At 35.1% G+C, this 20,831-nt stretch overlaps 4 protein-coding genes across 12 annotated transcripts in view; 2 read left to right on the top strand and 2 right to left on the bottom strand.

The window, feature by feature from the left end:
• LOC130987205 (uncharacterized) overlaps nt 1-20,831 on the top strand; it is a 698,101-nt gene that overhangs the window by 70,901 nt on the left and 606,369 nt on the right. The gene's annotated exons all lie outside the window — the stretch shown is intronic.
• On the top strand, nt 3,892-7,455 carry LOC130987194 (UDP-galactose/UDP-glucose transporter 7). Its single transcript, XM_057910842.1, is given in 10 exon segments — nt 3,892-4,093; nt 4,198-4,285; nt 4,913-5,018; nt 5,118-5,351; nt 5,353-5,364; nt 6,061-6,171; nt 6,318-6,338; nt 6,340-6,477; nt 6,670-6,813; nt 6,939-7,455. Coding segments are annotated over 9 exon segments (966 nt in total). The 5' UTR covers nt 3,892-4,093; nt 4,198-4,250; the 3' UTR covers nt 7,104-7,455.
• Nucleotides 8,885-12,734, bottom strand: LOC130987167 (probable cyclic nucleotide-gated ion channel 14). The gene is given in 8 exon segments (XM_057910811.1): nt 8,885-9,923; nt 10,024-10,185; nt 10,187-10,261; nt 10,466-10,577; nt 10,734-11,035; nt 11,144-11,356; nt 11,806-12,343; nt 12,422-12,734. Coding segments are annotated over 8 exon segments (2,184 nt in total). The 5' UTR covers nt 12,451-12,734; the 3' UTR covers nt 8,885-9,170.
• On the bottom strand, nt 16,312-20,016 carry LOC130987214 (serine/arginine-rich splicing factor RSZ22-like). 8 transcript variants are annotated; one of them, XR_009089599.1, is made up of 7 exons: nt 19,868-19,931; nt 19,477-19,594; nt 19,089-19,177; nt 18,603-18,822; nt 18,371-18,472; nt 17,969-18,156; nt 16,312-17,811 (listed from the first exon to the last, which is right to left on the bottom strand). XR_009089599.1 is itself a non-coding variant. In XM_057910863.1 (6 exons), exons 2-6 carry the CDS (start codon nt 19,563-19,565, stop codon nt 18,120-18,122), a joined length of 546 nt encoding a protein of 181 aa, XP_057766846.1. In that variant the 5' UTR covers nt 19,566-19,620; nt 19,868-20,016; the 3' UTR covers nt 17,907-18,119. The 8 variants fall into 8 exon arrangements, 4 of the variants coding, with proteins under 4 accessions (XP_057766846.1, XP_057766848.1, XP_057766844.1 ...); XR_009089600.1 differs by having other exon boundaries at nt 19,477-19,620; nt 19,868-19,924; XR_009089597.1 differs by having other exon boundaries at nt 18,371-18,481; nt 19,868-19,924.

Here is a 20,831-nt window from a genome sequence, read left to right as displayed (position 1 = left end):
GATCAGAAAAAGAAAACTTTTTATAGAAGATAAAAAGGTTCACAAGGTACCAGGAGTACCGAGCTCAAACCGAGAAGTACAGAAAGGTCTTCACCACCCCAACAAAGGGTGAAAGAAAAGAAAAGATTCACCAAGAAGAGCAAGAAAGCAAAAGGAACCTTCCCAGAACAAGATCAGCGGCAGAAACTATAGTGTGAGGGCTAAAAGATTTGAACACGAGAACCACCTCCTGAACTCCAGATTTTTAGGCGTCAAGAAGAAAGCCGCTTGCCATCCCCAAGTTCTTGATTTGATTTCCGCCAACAATTTACCATTATTCCATTTACCACCATTGAATCTACATTCATTGCGTTCTCTCCACAAGGACCAAACAGTGCAAATCCAAATCCCCGTGAGCAAATGAGTGCTCGACTTCTCTCCAAGATGACGGAAAGCATTACAATGACTAGCGGCCTTACTGTGGAGGGCAGTTTCCACCCCGATCCAGTCAAGAATTGCATCCCACAGCTCCTTAGATTTCTCACAGTTGAAAAAGAAATGGTCGGCTGATTCTTTCTCAACTTCGCACGCCGTACATAAGGATTCGGAGGCCGAAAGAGGAATCTGCCTTCGTAACAGATTATCACATGTTGGCAACCTCCCTTTGAAAAGCCTCCACACTAAAGTCTTAGCTTTAAAGGGCACTTTTGCTTCCCAAATCAGTTGGAAGTCTCCTTCAAGTTCACGAGGATAATTAGAAGCCAAAGTCCCTCTTGCCTCTTTGTAAGCCGATTTGACTGAATGCACTCCATTTTTATCTGCCATCCACCTCCATCCATCGCACCTACCTGCAGTCAAAGTAACACTTGAGAGAGTAGATTTCAGATTTTCAAGGGACTCAATTTCTCTTCCCCTCAGATTGCGTTCCCAGCCAAAATTCCACTCCCAATTTCCATTGACCCAATCCCCCATACTTTGTATTGAGCCTTCCTTATTGTTGCTGATCCGGTACAATCTCTGAAATTGATCTTTAAAACTCCTCTCCCCTTTCCAACAGTGATGCCAGAATTTGAACAGATCACCTTCCCCAACATGAACTTCCAAATTTTTTCTAAGCCATTTACCTTTTTCTCCGCAGCTAAGATCAAGGACTTTTTTCCACCATCCTGGTTTCGCAGCCCTTCCCCCTTTGAAATAGAAGCCGCTGTCGTCCCAGCACAAATCACCATGACACTCCTTAATGACTCGAACCCATAATGACTCTTTCTCCGAGATGAATCTCCAAAGCCACTTGGACATAAGTGCTTTATTGAAACTTTCAAGGTCTTTAATCCCCAAACCGCATTCCTTGATACCCAAACAAAGATCTTCCCACTTAATCCAGTGAATCTTCCTTGCCGAAGACTCATTTCCTCCCCACAAAAAATGACTCATCAAGGCTTTGATCTGTGACAGCACACTTTTGGTGATCAAAGAAAAGGAAAGCTGAAAAATGGGGATTGAAGAGAGTACCGATCGAAGAAGAGTTACTCTTCCGGCGAAGGAAAGTTTGAGATTCTTCCACTTGCTAATTCTCCTTTTGATTTTATCAATCAAAAAGTCCCACTCTGCTGATCTGAACAGCCCTTTCCCAACCTTAATACCGAGGTATTTAATCGGGAGCTCTCCACTACGGCAGCCAAGCATCGAAGCCAAATCATCCCTTGCATTTTCCTCCGTGCCCAAGGCCACGAGACAACTTTTTTCAAAGTTCACCTTCAAGCCCGAGAGGAGTTCAAAAAGTTTTAGGATACATTTGAAGGCCCAAGCATTCTCTCTTTTGTTGGTGGCCACAAGAATTGTGTCGTCTGCATATTGGAGATGGGAGAGAGAGATTGCGCCGTTACCAAGCTTAACGGGTTCCAGGAGCTCTTTGTGAACTGCTCTCTCGATGAGAAGGTTTAAACCTTCCGCAACAATGAGAAACAAAAAGGGAGAGAGGGGGTCACCCTGCCTCAAACCCCTTTTAAGTGAGAATTCGCCGGAAGGGCTCCCGTTGACAAGTACGTTAGACGAAGCCGACCGAAGGCAACCAGAAATCCAAGATCTCCATTTGGTTCCGAAATTCATGTGAGCCAACATAGAATCCAGAAAATTCCAATCAACAGTGTAATGTAACTAAATATTGAGCTGTATAGGAAAGTAGTTAACTTATTTCGTGTCAAAGCAAGCTTTGATGTTGATGAATTGTAAGTACAATCTACCTAAATCATTAGTTATAGGGGAGTACAGTTAATGAAGCTTATTAAGATTTGATGTTAATGAAGTGACTACAATATACCTAAATCAATAATTATATGGAAGTCTAGCTTACTTATTTCGTGTTTGATGTTAATGAATTTTAAGTACAGTTCACTAATTAATTATTAGTTACTAAAAGTATTGAAGAAAGAGGAAGTATTAATTCATGTGTGTTCGTTAACTTATTGGTAGAAGGTTAATGTCCAATACTTAAAGTCGTAGATTCGAGTCCTTCATGGCACAGTCTTTAAATTTCTCTATTTATTTATGTAATTTATCAAAAAAAAAAAAAAGTATGAACAAAAGTTCTCTCACGTAGAAGGCACCCTTAAAGTTGCTTTGAATAAAAAGATGTATGAGATACATTTATTGAAGGTTAACTATGCATATTAATACTTGTTAATAAGTTAGGTAAATAAGTTACAACTAGTAGTAATTATTATGCAAAATGATTGCAGCACATGAACAAATTAAATTGAGTTATTACATTATTGTCCAAATTTGCTCAAGTTTTTATGGAGCCCCACTATGGCCATGAAATAATTTGTCCACGGTAATTAATATAATAATATGGCTATGTCGATGCTACACAGATAAGGAGTCAATTCGTTCATCATATTTCAGATTTGATTGCAATTTTTATTTACTATATATAATACTAGAAATGATTGAATATGTCCTGATTTCCTTAAACAAAATTTATTTTACAAATTGTAATATAATCTTCTATATTTCACTGCATAGTTATAATGTATACACGTATATGCCTTTTTTTTTGAGGTAGATATGCCTATCTAACTAACACTATAATAATCAAATAAACACATGATACAAGTTAAAAGATATATTGAATCGATGACTGAAGCTGATAAAAATATTATTGTCAGTGTCAATGTCGGTGTTTTTAGAACAAGAAGTAATTATTTATTTATTTATACATTGACAATTATGCTGCAGAGATCTACTAGTTTTATATCACCTTCACTCATACATTTAATATACTCCCTCCGTCCGCCAAAAGTATGGTATTTTGACTGGACACGGAATTTAATAAAATTAGTGATGATATTGATGTAATAGAGAAAGAGTATCACCACTTTATAAAATGTGTGGTTGAGATTGAATTTGGGATGATTTTCTGTAAAAAAAAAAAGTGTTTGTAAGGATAAAATTTAAAAGTGTATGGTGGGACCATTGCCTAAAAAGAAAAGTGATATAATCTTTGGGAACGCCCAATATAATAATTGTGACATGGAGAGAGTATATATTTTTAAAAGTCTTAATACCTCGATCAATTAAATCGTGATTACATCAACATTACTAATTTATAAAATACAAATATTTAAACTTGAAATATAAATACATGATGAAGAGAACCAAGAATCTTTCTTTTTTTATTCATCTATTCTTACCCACACATCAATAAATATAAAATTATCTAAACAAGAAAATATAAATTAAAAATAAATAAAAGCGAAAGAAGACGGCATTGAAAAGTAAAAGAAGGTTATGTTACTGTTACTGTTACCGTTTGGGTTTATTTCACAGAGAGTAAAAAGTAAAAACTGCAAATAGCAAAAGCATGCGAACCCATCAAGCTCGCACCCATATTTTACTGCTCACATGCATGGCGTTTTTTTTTATGGTTCCCCCATTTTTTATTATTTTCCCTTTCTTTCCTTTTCACGAATTTTCTCCACACTTGCTCTGTTTTTCTTCAAACTTTCGCTTTCACAAAACCACCCATCTATCTATATTCCTCACTTTGAGCTCTCGATCTGGAGCAACAGATGCCAATCTGTTTTTGGTGAATACTTTCGTGATCTGATTCGCGGTTAGGTTAATTATCACTTCTTTTTGGGAGGATGACATTCGTGTATTTATATCCATTCAATTGTGATTGCAAAATCGTAATCCTGCTTCGTTCAAATTTTTCAGTAGATAAACTGAATCGACTGTTTGCAATAGAGGTTTAATATTTCTTTCCGGATATGGAATTCAATCCAGATTCAACTCCATATTTGAGGTTAGTTTTGTTTCTGGCTCCCTTTTTGTGTTACTATTTAACAGTGATTTAATAGAAAGAAGCATTGAATATTTCTGTCCTTATTTGGAAAGATTTCTGTTGTTCTGTTATCTCCAAATTTTGATTCTGAATTAGCATATATTTTGCTGTGTTCAGTGCATCTGCTACATTTGGCATTTTGGTATGTATTGGTTTGGCCTTAGAAATCTCTCAATTGAGTGTTTCTTTAGTTCGTGTATGCTCCATAACTGTTGGTGAATATTAATTGTCTGAAATTTCATGTGTCGAGTTTTGATGGTGTGGAATTGGAGCCTTGAAAGAATTCAGAATGTAGCCATTTTATCCGTGGGAATCATCTTAGTTCCACCCTTGGCGTGATATTGAATTCATGGAAACATTGCTATTGGAGATTGTGTACGAATATAGATTGTTGTTGAGATTTTGGATCAGCACTAATATATAGTGTCTGAAATATCCTGCCGTGTCTGTTAGTGTGGAAATGGAGCTTTGAAAGATTTTGTGATGACTTGTTTTATTCGCCTCCATATTAAATGCTTGTGTGCATTACTATCCAAGCATTTTGGAAGTTGCACCTCAGGAATAAACTTGTGCAAATACTGGATGCAGTTTAATTGCAGCTTTATCATATGGAGTTGCTTCAATGGCAATGGTCTTCATCAATAAAGCAGTACTTATGCAATATTCAGACTCAATGACTCTTCTTATGTTTCAGGTATACTGCAAATAAAAATGACTTTGCTTTCCCTTCTTTATTGCCATCTTCGCCTTTTGGATGATTGACTTGTCGTTGTATTTTATGAGGTATTATTAGCAATTGGTGACAACTTTGCTTATACACTTCGGTAGAGTATTGGGATACACGAAAGCAAAAGGGTTTAGTGTAGATACAGCAAAAAAACTTCTGCTAGTTTCCTTGTTCTACAATGCAAATGTGGCGTTTGCATTAGCAAGCCTGAAAGGAGTAAATATTCCGATGTACATAGCCATTAAAAGGCTTACACCGCTTGCTGTACTTATAGCTGGATTCTTTTATGGAAAGGGGAAGACCTTCAACTCAGGTTCGTATCATTCAATCAAAGTTAGTGTCAGGCATCTATTTTTCCTTGTAAACTTACGTTTGGCTTGCTATCAAGTGAGTATTATTTTAAAATTTACATAGTATCAGTGAGTAAAAGTCCATGACATTATTACATGCGTTTTCCATAGGTAACTTATGCGTTTTACATTGTATCAGTAAGTAAAATTTTGCATGCTCCAACAAAAGAACGATGCTGAAATTAGATCCAAGATGCAAATAGTAACTTGTTTATGGTAGCCATAGGTAAATCTGTGATCAAGTAGCTTCTTGCCATAAACACTTCTTTAATGATGTTACTTAAATTTATTCAACCATTTGTCGGTGCCTCTACTCTCAAGCTTTAGGTTGCTACTTTACTCTCAACATTGCAGTTGCAAGAAAAGAAGCATATTTGTTAGAATAATGTGATTTCAGTTGTCAAAGTGGGCCTCCACCAACTGAAATTGTTTCATAGACATATCAATAATTGGAAACTTGGATCAAATAGGTTTGCCACCTCAGAAATTATTTTTTGGAGTTTGTCTGCTTATCTGTTAAACTACTCACAATCAATTAGCACTCTAATTTTGCATCTTCTTTCTTTTGATATTGGATTTAGCTTGATGCTGACAGTTGGTTACAGTCAGCATCAGTCCCTAATAGAATGAGTTTTGATCGTTTTGCATTTCCTTTTCAGGTTACTCTCTCGGTACTTCTGACTGCTGCTGGCGTTCTTATAGCAGCACTTGGGGATTTTTCCTTTGATCTTGTTGGATATAGCATGGCCTTTATTTCTGTCTTTTTCCAAGTATGCTTCATATTTTCTGTTTACTAATAATAGGCATTGCATTCAGCGGCTTTATTATTATAAATTTCAGAATTGTGTAATAATCTCTTTTTCAGCCTTTCAGTTACTGTGGACCTTTGTTTGAACTAATCCCACTTTATCTGCAGACAATGTACCTAATATTGGTAGGAGAGGTCAGGTGCAGAAGATGGACTTTCCTCAGTAGAAATTATGTTCTATAATAGTGTCTTGTCACTACCCTTTCTTTTATTCCTTATCATTGCTACCGGAGAATTTCCAAATTCTCTAATTATGCTATTTGCTAAGGTAGGCTGTTAGACCATATCAATACATTTAAGTTTTTACAATTTTCTTTGACAGCAGTGCCAAAACTATAAATAATCTTCTGTTAATTTTCTTTATTTTACATTATACACTATTTCATAGTTGTTTGAATGCCGACAGCAGATTACCTCATCTAACATTTCGTTTTTTTTTTGTTTTGTTTTTGATGTACAGAGTAACTCATTCTCATTTTTGGTTCTTCTTGTTCTTTCCCTGGTGATGGGTATAGCACTGAACTACACTATGTTCTTGTGTACAATTGTTAACTCTGCTTTAACTACAACAATTGTCGGCGTCCTCAAGGGAGTGGGTTCCACGGTATGTTACTGAAATATTCTCCCTTCCATATTCTTAAAAATGCTTTGAAGACATTTTTGTATTGAATAATTCATTAAAATCCTTGAATATACTACTAAGATGCCGATTGGCTTACCTCTGGGCAGACGCTCGGCTTTTTCTTGCTGGGAGGAGTGCAGATTCATGCTTTGAACGTCACCGGGCTTGTGATCAACACCGCAGGCGGAGTTTGGTACTCACTAGCGAAATACCATCAGAAGAGAAACAAGCTGCCGAAGCTGATGTCTGATGTGGAGACGCATCGTAAATGAGACTCCTGGCCTGCTTAAAAGGTGCTCTTGCTTACATGTTTTGATGGCATTTCTCACAGATTTACTCATAAGGTGGTCGTTCATTGTGGATTCCCTATACATAGAGGCAATTTTCAAAAGTTGTTAGATGTCAATCATTTCAGACATGAAGATTCTTGTTAAATTATTTAGTGAAGAACAAGTTTAAAAAGATGATGATCTTAATCCAGCATAGAGCAGATTGAAATGTGTTTTGTTGGGAGAGGGCTAGGTTTAGTATAAAGAGGAGAGGGAGAAATCTTGAAAGCATTATGGCTGAAGTGGACTTTGATTGTATTGTAATAATCTTAAAGCACAAGTTTTTCTTTCTTCACTCTTTTTGAAGATACTCTACTTTCCTGATTAAAGGCGTGTTTGGATGAGGATCTGGAAAGGCACCATCAGCGGCGGGGCAGCGGCGGCGGCCGGAAGGCTGATGGTGGAAACATTACAAGTTATGAAATCAAGCAAAAGCCTCTTGTAGCTCACTAGTATACAACTACAAGGGACAAACTTTAAATAGAAATAGAGAATGTACCATACTATAATTTTGTTATTTTTAATTATTAATATTAGAAAGAAAAAAAAATCAAGTATCTTTCAAAGAATTATTATACTTGAAGTTTTTCAACCATATATATCATAAACAAATAAAAGTAATCAAATTTCATATACTAGTAATAGTACTCCAATATGAAAACAATATCAAATTTATCTGAATGATTTCAGAAACAAGCAAATCTGTTAAATACCCAAAACTGTGTCGTATCATTTCTAGTGGATGGGGGAAGACGCGCAAGTTATAAGAAATTTTAGATAGTGTTTAAAAATAGACGGTGTATGTTTTAGTGAGCCAGTCCAAAATAGCAAAATTTACATATTTTTAAGAGACGGGTGAAGTAATATTACTAAGAAGTCACAAATCCATAAATAAAAAATACTAAAAAGCATCAAAGTAAACAACTAAATCCGTAACCGTAAATAAAAAACTGTCAAAGTAAACAATTGAATATAGGGTAAATATCATAAAAACCCCTTAACTATACCCATTTTATCAAAAATACCCTAAAACTTTCGAAATATTATTTAAACCCTCAAACTATCAAGTTTTTATCAAATATATCCCGTATTTATTTTCCGGTCACCAGAAATGTGATGTGACTCGCCGGATCCCACAATATAATTTATATTCTATTTTTTTTAAATGACATGGCAAAAACGACTTCGTTTCGTACCATATTCTATCGTGTTTATCCATAATTCTAGGTTATTAGCGTGGATTTCAAACACGATAGAAGTGAATTTTAAATTTCAGAGTTGATTTTTTTAAATGATATGGTACGAAACGACTTCGTTTTTGCCATTGTATTTTAAAAAAAATAGAATATAAATTATATTGTGGCATCCGGTGAGCCAAATCACGTTTTTGGTGACTGAAAAATAGATGCAGGATATATTTGATAAAAATCTGATAGTTTGAGTGTTTAGAGAACATTTTGAAAGTTTCAGGGTATTTTTGATAAAGCGGGTATACTTCAGGGGTTTTCATGATATTTACCCTTGAATATAATACATAAACAATCATATTAATTATTTTCAATTATGTATATGTGTTATATTTAATTGTCCACGGATTATCTCTTATTCATGTATGTTATGTGTCAGTATATTGTTCTCAAAATTCTCACTGATTCACACTAAAATAAAATTAAAAAGATGATCAAAGAAAGCATACATAGCTGAATAGAATCAACAACGAAATCTACACATACTAATATTTAACAATTATAAGTTTCACTCGCTCCATGTTTATATTGTATCTCCATTCAAATTCAAAATACATAGTTCGAAAGCTCCAATAGAGAAATCGTGTAAGACCAAGTGAAACACGAGATGAAACATAAACACGGAGTATACGGCCTGAAAGCGACCTCTAAAACCATCTTCCTATACAAAACTTGTAGCCTAACCACCCCCATTTGGAGCACATTCAAGTTCAACCCAATGCAACAACTATAAATAATGGAGTACCTAAGACGAAGACTCGAGCTAGTCCTCATCAGCATCGGCTGAGAAATCCGGCTCTTCAGGCTTCTGCAGCTTATGCATTTCCAAATCCTTAACCTTCTGAGCTCCTCTCTTTGTGTTGGCAGCAAATCTCGATGCTAGTATCGTGACGCCAAGGTTTTGTTTCGCCTCAGCTGCAGATGCTGCTGCTACTTCTTCTTCTTGTTCGTGTTCTTCTTCTTCTTCTTCGTCCTCGTGTTCATCTAATAACTGCACGTCGTGAGAGTAATAGAAGGACTCGCTCATGCTGAGGTTTTTAGCCATCATTCTCCTCTTGCAGCGACGCCATGCTGCCTGAATGAAGCAGGCAGCCCATGTCCTCCAGTGGTGAGAGTAGTACCTAAAAGTGTGCTGCAGTTTCTTACTGTGGAGGCGTCTGAATTGATTCGCGACGAATTTAAGGTCTTCTGCTCTCAGCACAAATGCTTCGACTTCATTGAGTGCTCTCACTGTTCTTGTAGAGGAAGGGAAGTTTAGGGTGGACCTCGGAAGCAGTGCCCACGCGAGCAGCTCCTCGCCACAGAAGTCACCCGGCCTCAAGGTTGTCGAGTTGAAGAATCCTGTCCGGCCTCCATTCGTGGTCGAGCTCTCCAGCGCCCCCCTGATGATGAAGAGCATCTCTGAGACGGGATCGCCCTCACGGACAATGTAGGTGCCTTGGGTGCTCAAGGATGAGACGAGGCGCTCACAGATTGCATCAAGAAGTTGATCGTCCATCTGGGAGAAAAACGGGACCTGAACAGCCGAGATAATGTGTATTCAGATTAGTGTAACTTCACAAGGAATATCGAGCATAAGAATCTATATTAGCAGAAGAGATTGTAGGAGAACTTACACGACGAACAAGGTCTAGACAGAGGTGTCGCTGGATGTCACGACGGAGATCTATTGGCAAGGCCTGGAGGATAGATTCTTCATCAACTCCTCTTGTGGTAAGCCATTTGTACTGAATAAAACGTCTCACACGCTGTTGCAGAGCCTCCGGGAGTTGGCGATGTCCTCATCCATTCCTCAGTGTCTCGACGCCTGAGTCTCCACTCCTCAAGCCTCACAGTCATAGATTGCAGATAGGTCTGCATTAAGAAATAAATTAATTGTAAGCATTATTATCAGAGAGAATTATGATTTGCAGCAAGTACTTATTCCTCATCATATTGAATGCTTTAGAAAGGCCATTTTGTTTTGTTAATAGAGTGTGACTTTTTAATAAAGAAGCAAATATTTTAAGGAATCAATATTCGAAGTAAGAGTTCGTGTGAAACGAAAGTTCGAATAACCTGCATATTTCCAATCAAATGAGCAAATAGAACAAGCCCCAAGATGGCGATGAGTATGGCGAACATAGTCTCTCCAACAAACGTGCTCGTAGACAACGTTTGACCATAGGAACTGTCGTGTGAAACAAGAACAACGGAATCAAATAAAGAATCACACCAGTCTAAACATTTCTTATTCATTTGAGGAAAAGAATATCTCAAATGAAAACATGTAATGCATTGTTTCAAATGATGAAAATCACAAAAGAGAAGAAGTTTGGAATCAAACCTCAAGTTTTGTAAACCCCACCATAAACAGTAGAAGTACTTCTCCAGAAATTCAGACGATACAACACTGTTTGCAACGGCATTTCCAAATATTCCATAATTAAAATAGGTGGTGTCATCAGGATTGCATTTCTTGAACACCTGTGTACTGTTTACCCATCTTCCTCTGTCACTATGGGTCAAAGTACCACAATCGAGAAAGCGAAGTGAACAGCCAATGCCATCGAACTCATCCCTGCAAGCAGATTTCAAACATGTCGCGTGTCTCTCAATAGACAGCAAGTACCAGGAAGCCCCTAACACCTACAAAAGAAATGACAGATCATTTTAGCCAAAAAAAATGAAAAACAAGAGGAAATTGCTTCATTCAGCTAAAATTTAGAATGCAACTCCAAGAAAATTTAGGCATACGTGGCTTGCTAACATGTAGAGCACCAGATTGTAAGCAGCGCCTGCCCACGCTGTCTTTGTGACAAGTCCATTAGCTTTGATGATCTCAGAACTCAATGGGAAGATGAGATACAATCGGGGGATGTATTGCAGCAAAACAATAAGAACGAGGGCATTGTTGGTATGATCAGCGTGGGAGCTTCTGATTGCTGGTAATATGGACCATATGACTATCTGAATAAATGCAAAGTCAATACTTATTAGCTAATTTTGCCATTGAAAATCAAGAATTAGGATAATTGTCTAAACACATTTGCTTTGTCGCTACCAAATTTAGCAAAAACTAATAACCAGACAACATATTGAGAGAAATCCACAATTGGTAATTGGTAAGTAATATATTTTCTCGAGTATAGTTCAAAGCTAGATTCTCTACAAGAAAAACTACTCAAGCCTCCCTAAATTGGGAACATCTTTTCTTGGAGTGGATCAAGCTATACTCTTCAACAAAATTACTCAAGCCCTTCAAAGTTCATTCAAGATTTTCCCAACTACACTGCCCAATTTCACCATTTGTATCATAGATCGTATCGTTGCTTTAAGCTATATCTCTACATAAACATGTAAAACAGTAGTGGCCTTAACTTTGCAAAGGACTCCCAATAAAAGCAAATTCAACTAACCTGAGGAAGAGGCAATGCTGCAATGAAATCAATAAAGAATTCCGACTTCAAGTACCTCATGGCTATCTTATTACGGTCCATAACAAGTTCGCCTTTGCCAAAAACCCTTGAGCTTGGAGATACATAAGCAATCCTAAACTTCATAATCACATGTAACAGATAAAATGCATCTGCCACTGTCCTAAAACATGTCACAATGATCCCCAAATTCATGTCTGTATGCATACATGAAGAATTGTCTTGATTTAGCACAGAAGGCAGGTAGAAAAACAAGGGATCCACAAACAGAGCCATTATGCAAGAAAACAAGAAAACTCTGTTCCATTTCAGCACAATCTCACTCCCAGGATCAAGAATTGCTTTCTTGTCTGGTTTTGAGCCTTCTGGATAAACCTTAGCCCTGCCAAACTTAGGAATCTTGTCTTCACATTTCCATAAAGGGGTTGAATTCTTGAACAAAGGGAGTGCCTTGTCTAGGTTTTCAGCCTCATTTTTCTCCAAGAAAACTTCAAGATTCCGTTTTTCTTCACTGTGAAACCTAGAAAAAGACATGACATTTACTCAAATTCACACACAACGCAAATGGAATTGGAAAAAGAACCATAACAAAACCTACCTAACAAGTTTCTCTTTCTTGAAATCCATTCTTGTGCAGTGTCAAATTCCAGTGCGGCAATCTTGAACTGAATCTCTGCAAACAAAAGCTATACCCAGAAAATTCTTTTCTTGATTCATGATTATGATTATTGTGCTGAAAATTTTGCAGAATTCAATAATTTGTCAAACTCCCTTTAGTTAATTGAAAACATTAAAGGAAGCAGTGTGGGAAAAAATGGAGACACAAAAAATCCGAAAATGTCTTTTTGTGGATGAGGTGGAAAGTTCTATGAGTGTATATGGTTGACTCGTCACTAATACTTGGGCTACATTATCCAGCTGTAAGAATTAATTGAGTCCAAGAAAACAGTTGGATTTCTTTATCTTTTCTTTTCTTTTCTCTTTGATTAAGCAGTAATGGAAACTCAAGGTATGGTAGAGAAGAAACGTGATGCCCATCACATTATTTATAAAGATTTCAAGACCCACCTCTCAAAAATTTGTAAAATTATAAATTTATTCGAATGCCTTTTGTGAAACATAGGTGTAGTCTTGTAGACGTCTAAAAAGATCTAATTTAAATGTGTATAGTAAAGATTTTAAAGTTCTCTATTAAATTAGAAATGTTAAGTGGATCTAAAATGGTAGGGCAAGCAATAATTTAATGATATAATTTTTCGCATGGTTAGTATGCATTGGTAATAATGTTACTCATAATTTTAATTGTTTACATAATTAAATGTTATATAGAAATGAGTAATAGTATATTTGTATAAAGCTATACAATATGTTCACATTATTGTCTTTATATCTCTTGGATCAAGTTTATAATATATTGACCTAAATTAATTGTTTAATTTATCTAAAAAATTCTATTGCTACACCCAATACATAATAGTAGAAATTCTATCTACAAAATTCTATTGCATCCACAGTTTCATAATTTTATTTATTTTAATTTGGTCGCCTTTGTAGAAATTTTGAATTGATCAAATAGTCATGAGTCATGACAACCATATTGTACAAACAAATATAAATTGTTGAAAAGTCAGGCACATGATTCGTTGTTATGAAGAAAATAAAATAATCGGAAGAGTATCTTCTCTAAGTTATAATATGATTATTTATATTCAAAATTAAATAACCTCTGGTGACCAACCACATCAGCATCACAAATTTCGAGGTCCAACCAACATAAAGATATCAAATTTTGTCTATCGTTATTCACAAAAACTCCACACTTCACGAAAAAAGAAAAAGAAAAAAAGCTGCTGTCCAAGTCAAAAATTACTGTATAATCTTGTAGAAACATTACAAAAAATTAAATTAAATAATTTCTCTTTGTTTTTCCTACTTGTCAATTTGCATCTTGTCTTTACTACAATTCTGCCCATTCATTCCATTTTTCATGAACGAGATTCACACGCTGGATTCTCGGGTCAATTATATTAATAATTCCTTAAAGATAAATAAATTAAAATTATTAAACATACAAAATATGCATACTTTTGACAAATTTCATTTTACAACATACAATAAACTCTTATAAGGATAAAAGTTAGATTAAATAATTTTCTAGAAACAAAATAAATTCAACAAATATACAAAAACCCAAACACAAGTTCATACTGGTGATTCTATTTCGAATTCAATTATCAAACTCGAAGTTGAGCTCAAATCATTATCAAGCTTGCAAACATAACAAATCTTTAAAAAATAATTTTTTACATTCTTATCTATTCCACTAAATCACGTCATCGGGGGCTTCATTCACACCTATATTACTTTATCGGTCCTTAAAAGTTTGTCCCAAAAGGAGCGGCACGAATTTTAATAAAAATTGATAAAAAAAATTATTTGATGGTGGGACCAATTACAAAAATAATGTTTATCATAAAGTAGATAGTGGGATCATGTACAAAAATAAAAAGTAAAAAGATTGTGACAAACTTTTGAGGAACACCAAAAAAAAATAAAAAATTGTAGCAAACTTTTTAGGAATGGATGGAGCATGTATATTACTCGAGATACGATATAAAATTTAGATGGCTCATTACGATACTTGTATGTCACTTGTGGAAGAAGCAATTATTCCATAAGATGTGCTAATTAAATTAATTAACACCAATCCATAATAACAAAATTAAGTAAGATGGCACATAAGCAACGTTCCCATATGCCTTTAGTGGAAGCTACGAAGTTATTGTAATAAGATATGATAATTGCTAACGTGCACGACACAAATATTATGTCAATGTCTCCTACCTTTGTCCGAATCCAATTTTAGGATTAAAAAATGAATTTCAAACTACTCCCAACATACGCTCAAAATATATATAATACAACCTGCTCGTTCAGATAATACAATTTATTAATACACTACATGAACAAAAATAGCAACCATCTCGGTCGGCCAGACTTTAGTCCAATCAAACTCAAAAAATTCTATATTATGCTACTAAAAAACACAAAGATATATGAGAGCATCTTACGAATTAAGAATAAGTAAAAGTAATGCATATATCAACAACCAATTCTATTTTTATGGGTGAATTGTCCATAAATAAATAAATTATATCCAAATTTTGATTTTTAACCAAATCTGCTTTTTTTATAAAAAAATGAACTTTTAATTTTTTAAAATTTGACTTGAGTCCAAAATTCACTAGCAAATAACTTGATTGTCTAGAGTCTGATGAACTATCCGAATGTATCATTGAAAAACTTTTGACGTTATCTTTCTAATGATACTTACATTGTTGAATTTTGATAATTGAAAATAGTTAGAAAATGACATGAATATGGATGTAGCTAGGGGGGCTCCCCCACCCACCAAATTTTGAAAAAAAATATATATATAATATATATGTTATTTATATTTTAATATATATATATATATATATATATATTAAAAAAACATTTATCACTCTTCTAATTGAATCAGTAATAGTATTACTGTTGAACTAAAAAAACATTTGCCTGCGCTGTTGCAATGTATTGGATCTATATTATCTATAAAAATGTTGTTATTATTATTATTATTATTATATTTGTATTTTAGTTAAAAAATGTCTAAAATATGTTGAATGCCCCCAAAAAAAATTCAGGGGCTACTGCCCCCAAACCCCCATAGAAGTTCAGCCTCCCTCCAAAAAAAATCATGACTCCGTCACTTGACATGAAAATTGATGTTATGTAACTCTATATTTTTTTTTTTTTGAATCACTTTCGATAACCAAAATTCAGTAATATGTATATAATTAGATATCATAAGGACGTGACTCCAAACAATAAAATTGACCAAAGAACTTTTAAACTCGAGTCAAATTCCAAAAAGTCGAAAGTTTATAGATTTTGTAACCAAAGAGTGATTGAAAATCAAAATTTGGTAAGTTCTTGTATTTATAGGCTACTTTAAATATCTTGACCAGTTAGACAATTTATCCCGAAATTCCGTCTATCCAGAACAAATTTTCTGGAGAACTTGTGGTGGATATTGTGTTGGTGATGCAATTAAGAGAGTGTTTAGCCAAGCTTATAAATTACCAAAGTCTTTGAATAATTGAATTTATAAATTAGAGAATGAATTGTGAGGTAGAAAGATAGAATCTTAATCTAAGAGAGAAAATTATAGAGAGATAAAACTAAAATGACATTGTTCAATTATTTTTGTAGAATCAGCTTATAAATTCTTAGAGCACAGCTTATAAACTATTAGAAAACTTATTTACCAAACATTTGAATGAACTTATATCATAATAAACTTATAAAGTCAAATCAAACACCCTATAAAGACTAATTCGATTGTATTATTTGAATTTCTTTGGAGAATCGTAGGGTACCGTGAAAATATATTAAGTGCAACTTGGGATAAGACGAGAAAATATCCCGACATATCACAACAACAAATAATCGAAGATACGCTAGTATCGATATAGATAAGGGAATTATGACTACACAATCATTTGCTACAACAAAGAGAATCAACCAAAACAGAGGCAGAGATGTTTCGAATTACATATCGTACATTCATTAGCTTCACGAATCAAAATACAAATTATTTTACTAATATCGCCTTCTGCTAAGCCAAACAAAAACACAAGAATAACTGAAAAGGAGACAGTAATTTGATTAAATGCCTGTCTTAACAACGAAGAAGACAAACTGCCTCAAGGTTCATTGCAGAAATCCAGGACCACCAATAAAGTTTGCGCCTCTAAGTCGAAAGCCAAAATTATGCCAATCAAATTTCTATTGTAATCCTAACCCAATAACATCAGGGCCCTGATTCAAATGAATTTGAGATTATACCATAATCCCAACCTATAATCGACTCACCAAAAGAGAAAAAAGTTGGTCAAAAATACCTGCAGCATCTCATTGCAAATACACCACGAAAGAAGCTCAAGAAGAAGCAGTTCATGAACTTGTTTTTTTTTTCAACAAAGAAATTAAGGAAAAAGCATATATGGAACAAAAATGCTCTGCAATCTGCATATAGCACAGCATGACAAAAAACAATTAAGGGAAGAACACCTATCGATCTCTGCCAAAAAAGGTTGCTAGGGAAAGACACAAGAAATTACATACAAGTTCAGAATCAAGACCAGGTGCAAGGTGATACTTTATAGTGATACCTAAAACCTCAACTTCCAACTCATGAAAACCTTGAGATAACCCCCAAAAGAATGGGGACACTTTATACAGTGGAGTAGACAATAAGAGACTCTATGGAAGCTAACGGAAAACAATGTCAGACCATAATTTATGTAAATTCAATACTTAGGTATGAATTCATGCTGATAAAAAGATACCATTTCGAGCAGTATTAAGGATCAAGTCAGATGGCAACTTCGACATAGTGGGTTAAATACCTGCCAGAAGCATGTGAAGCCGACCACCATTCTTAAATCTAATCAAATACCATAATTATTGAGGAGAGATGCATCTTAGCCGCAGACTAGCAATGAAAAGTAGCATCTAGCAGAGTAGCCAGCCGGGATCCACAATCTTTCAAATTGAAGATCCCAGAGCAGGGCCGAGGTCGAAACCACAAGGTGCAGTTCTACAACTGAATCAACAATCGTTCAAATCAAAGATCCCACATCAAGCAGGGCAGAGAAGGTTGAAACCACAAGTGCAGTTCTACAACGGGATTCACAATCATTCAAATTGAAGATCCCACAGCAAGCAGGGCAGAGAAGGTCGAAACCACAAGTGCAGTTCTATAACCATAATTATTGAGGAGAGACGCATCTTAGCCGCAGACAAGCAATGAAAAGTAGCATCTAGCAGAGTAGCCAGCTGGGATCCACAATCATTCTAATTGAAGATCCCACAGCAGGGCAGAGAAGGTCGAAACCACAAGTGCAGATGTACAAAACCAATGAAGCAGTACCAGGCAGACACCTCGACACAGAAAAACAAAATCATAAACCTTTAGTGGTGTTCTTTTAATATAATTCCAACGATAAAATATCAACTAGCAACATCAGAGCCAGATATAAGACATTGTAAGAAGGTTTATCGGTAAAAAAGTAACAATAAGGTTAAAGTGACAACTTACTACTTAAATAGTAATGACACACAACCAAATCCAGGAGTCGAAACCTGAGGGCGTCGCCCAGCTTAACTAAGTCGTAAATAAGTCCAAGCACAGTAAACACACAACTTGAAGAACTTCAGTAGAGATTCAAAAGTACATATAATATCGTAGCTCAGCTTCTGCTCCTACGCCTTTCTCTGATACCATTTCTGCAAATATACACAATGGTGCACAAATAAATTCACAATATTAACATGTAAAATAAATTCAAACACCAAAACTATCAGATTCAATGAAGAAGCCAATAAAACTCCACATGAATCCCATGTATTTCCAATATGAATTAAAACAAAAACAAATGAACAAACTGACAAAAGAAGCAAGCCTATGAGAAAGTATTAAAATAGGAAATCAAGATTATACCCATTGGCATATGGCACTTCCTCTCGCCCACGATAAGGTGATCTGCTGTAACTGCGAGGCCTCGGAGACAAACTGCGACGTCGAGGTGAGCGAGCGCGAGGACTGAAACTCCTACGTCAGCCGAGCAACAGCATCAAGTTAGAATAGTTCATAATGAGAAGCTACACATTAGATCATATAACCAAACAATGCACTTCTCTCATTTCACCCAAAATATTGTCGCAAATCCTACCTTCGACCATAGCTTGGGCTCCGGCGGTATCTAGCAGCAGGGCTACGACTCCTACGCCTTCCAGAACCTCCCCTCATTCGGCACTCACGAGCAAAATGACCGGGCTCGCCGCATTCATAGCATTTCAAATCAGAACCAGAGCGTCCACGACCCCCACCACGGCCGCCTCCACCTCCACCTCTAGAGTTGTGGGATAGCTCAACTCTCCAGCCATTTTTACCTGTTCCAAAATAAAGCACAATAGCCACACCATATGGGATATTTAATGGACGAAAATGGGAGCTCATTTAGCAAAGGAAAGATACATCATGCATAGTCAGGCATGATATGACAAAAGGCGCTCCAATTAGAATAGCAAGCTCAACTCTAACAAAACAGATCAAAACAACTAAACAAAGATGAATAATTCAGAAGAACTACTATATAACCTCTTTCCAAAATTAAAGATGCATAAACTTTTCCAAAGAATAAAGTTCAGAAGCCTACCATCAAGGTCCCTGATGGCATCTTGAGCATCCCTGCGATCATCAAAATCAATGAAAGCATAACCAGGGGGTCTTCTGGCAACCCACACACTGCAGAAAACATTCAAACAAATCAGCAAAAGGAAAAGTGTGTATCCAAGTTAAAATGCGCATAAGGCCCTAATCATAATATTAAACGGTGCTAGCTGAAGATATACACGACCTACATGCTCTTAATCTCAAGAGGCTAAATAGGTTAGGATCCATATGTTACAAGTACAACAGTAACATTTAAAATCATTTTTAATGCAACAAACCCCCATTTAAAAAAAAAAACTATCAATACCAAAATATAGCTTAGCTGCAAATTCCAGTCGTGAAATTGGCCAAAAAGGATAACTACGCTTTACCTTCTAATAACCCCAAAAACGCGAAATTCATCTTCGAGTTCTCGTTCAGTGACTCGGGGATCCAAATTCCCAACGTAAACCCTTGACATCTTGAACCAGAATTATTGGGAAGAAAATCCTAAAAACACAGAGGGAGGAGGGATCCTGAGAATCACATACAAAACAATAAAAAAAAAAGACCAAACGAGTAAGCAGAATAAAAATCATACTTGAAAAGGGGTAAACGAAAACAGGTTAAATATTCAAAATTCCATTACAAACCGGGTAGATTAGCAGAATAACTCCAGAAATTTATGTATATATAATCATTGATAATAAACATAGTTTCTTCATCACTGAATGAAATAATAAAATAGTTTACAAATTCATCGTAAAATAGAACAGAGCGTACCTGAAACCCTAGTTGAGTTCTGGATAAACCCTAGCGGCTGGCGAAGGCTGATTTAAGAAATTAAGATCTAAGAGTTGGTCGTGTATCGCTTTAAAGTGGTAACAGTTTGATGCAAGTAGAATTACATTACTACCCCTCGAAGATTTTTTCGCTTTGGGAATAATAATAAATTAGTTTATTGACGCCTAAATACACGAACTTTTGGCCCATTTTAAATTTTCTCACCAGTTTTGAAAAATGTCAAAAAAATATATGAATTTTAATTTGTTTTATTTTTTTCACGAATTTTGAAAATTGTGAAAAGAAAAATCACACACACACAAAGTTTGGCTCATTTTTTCTCAGGAAATATATTGTTATAAAAAATTATCCAAATAATTTTTTATAAAATTAACAATAAATACCGCTTTACTTGATATTGGACATTGGAAAGTTTCTCAATCACATGATCATGTGGAAAAAATTTCACGTCGTTAATTGAATCGATAAATGTTAATTATAATTATACAATTGGGCGATAGGTAATCATAAAATTTAAGTCAAAATTAAATTTGTCGACATGACACAAGTGATTATGAAATATATTTTAATTTATCTTAAAGAAAAATGCACATCACCCACGAATAATTGTTCTCTATCATTAATTAAATTAATTAAGCTAGTTAGTTAAAAGATAACGTGAGATAATGAGTGTATGATTACCTATCGCCCAATTGTATAATTCTAATTAGTATTTCTCTATTCAATTAATGACATGAAATATTCATTGCATAATCATGTGATTGTGAAACTTTCCAATGTTTAATCTCAAGTGAAGCGAAATTGTTAATTATAAAAAAATTATTTGGATCATTTTCTTATAATAATATATTTCGTGAGAAAAAATAAAATGAGCCCAAATTCGTGTATTTTTTGACAATTCTCAAAGTTGTGGAAAATAAAAATTGAGTCAAAGTTCAAGTAT

The sequence above is a fragment of the Salvia miltiorrhiza genome, chromosome 5, assembly GCF_028751815.1.
Source record: "Salvia miltiorrhiza cultivar Shanhuang (shh) chromosome 5, IMPLAD_Smil_shh, whole genome shotgun sequence".
Classification (NCBI taxonomy): domain Eukaryota; kingdom Viridiplantae; phylum Streptophyta; class Magnoliopsida; order Lamiales; family Lamiaceae; genus Salvia; species Salvia miltiorrhiza.
The sequence above is the reverse complement of the archived record's forward strand: the minus strand, read 5'-3'. Positions and strand labels throughout refer to the sequence as shown.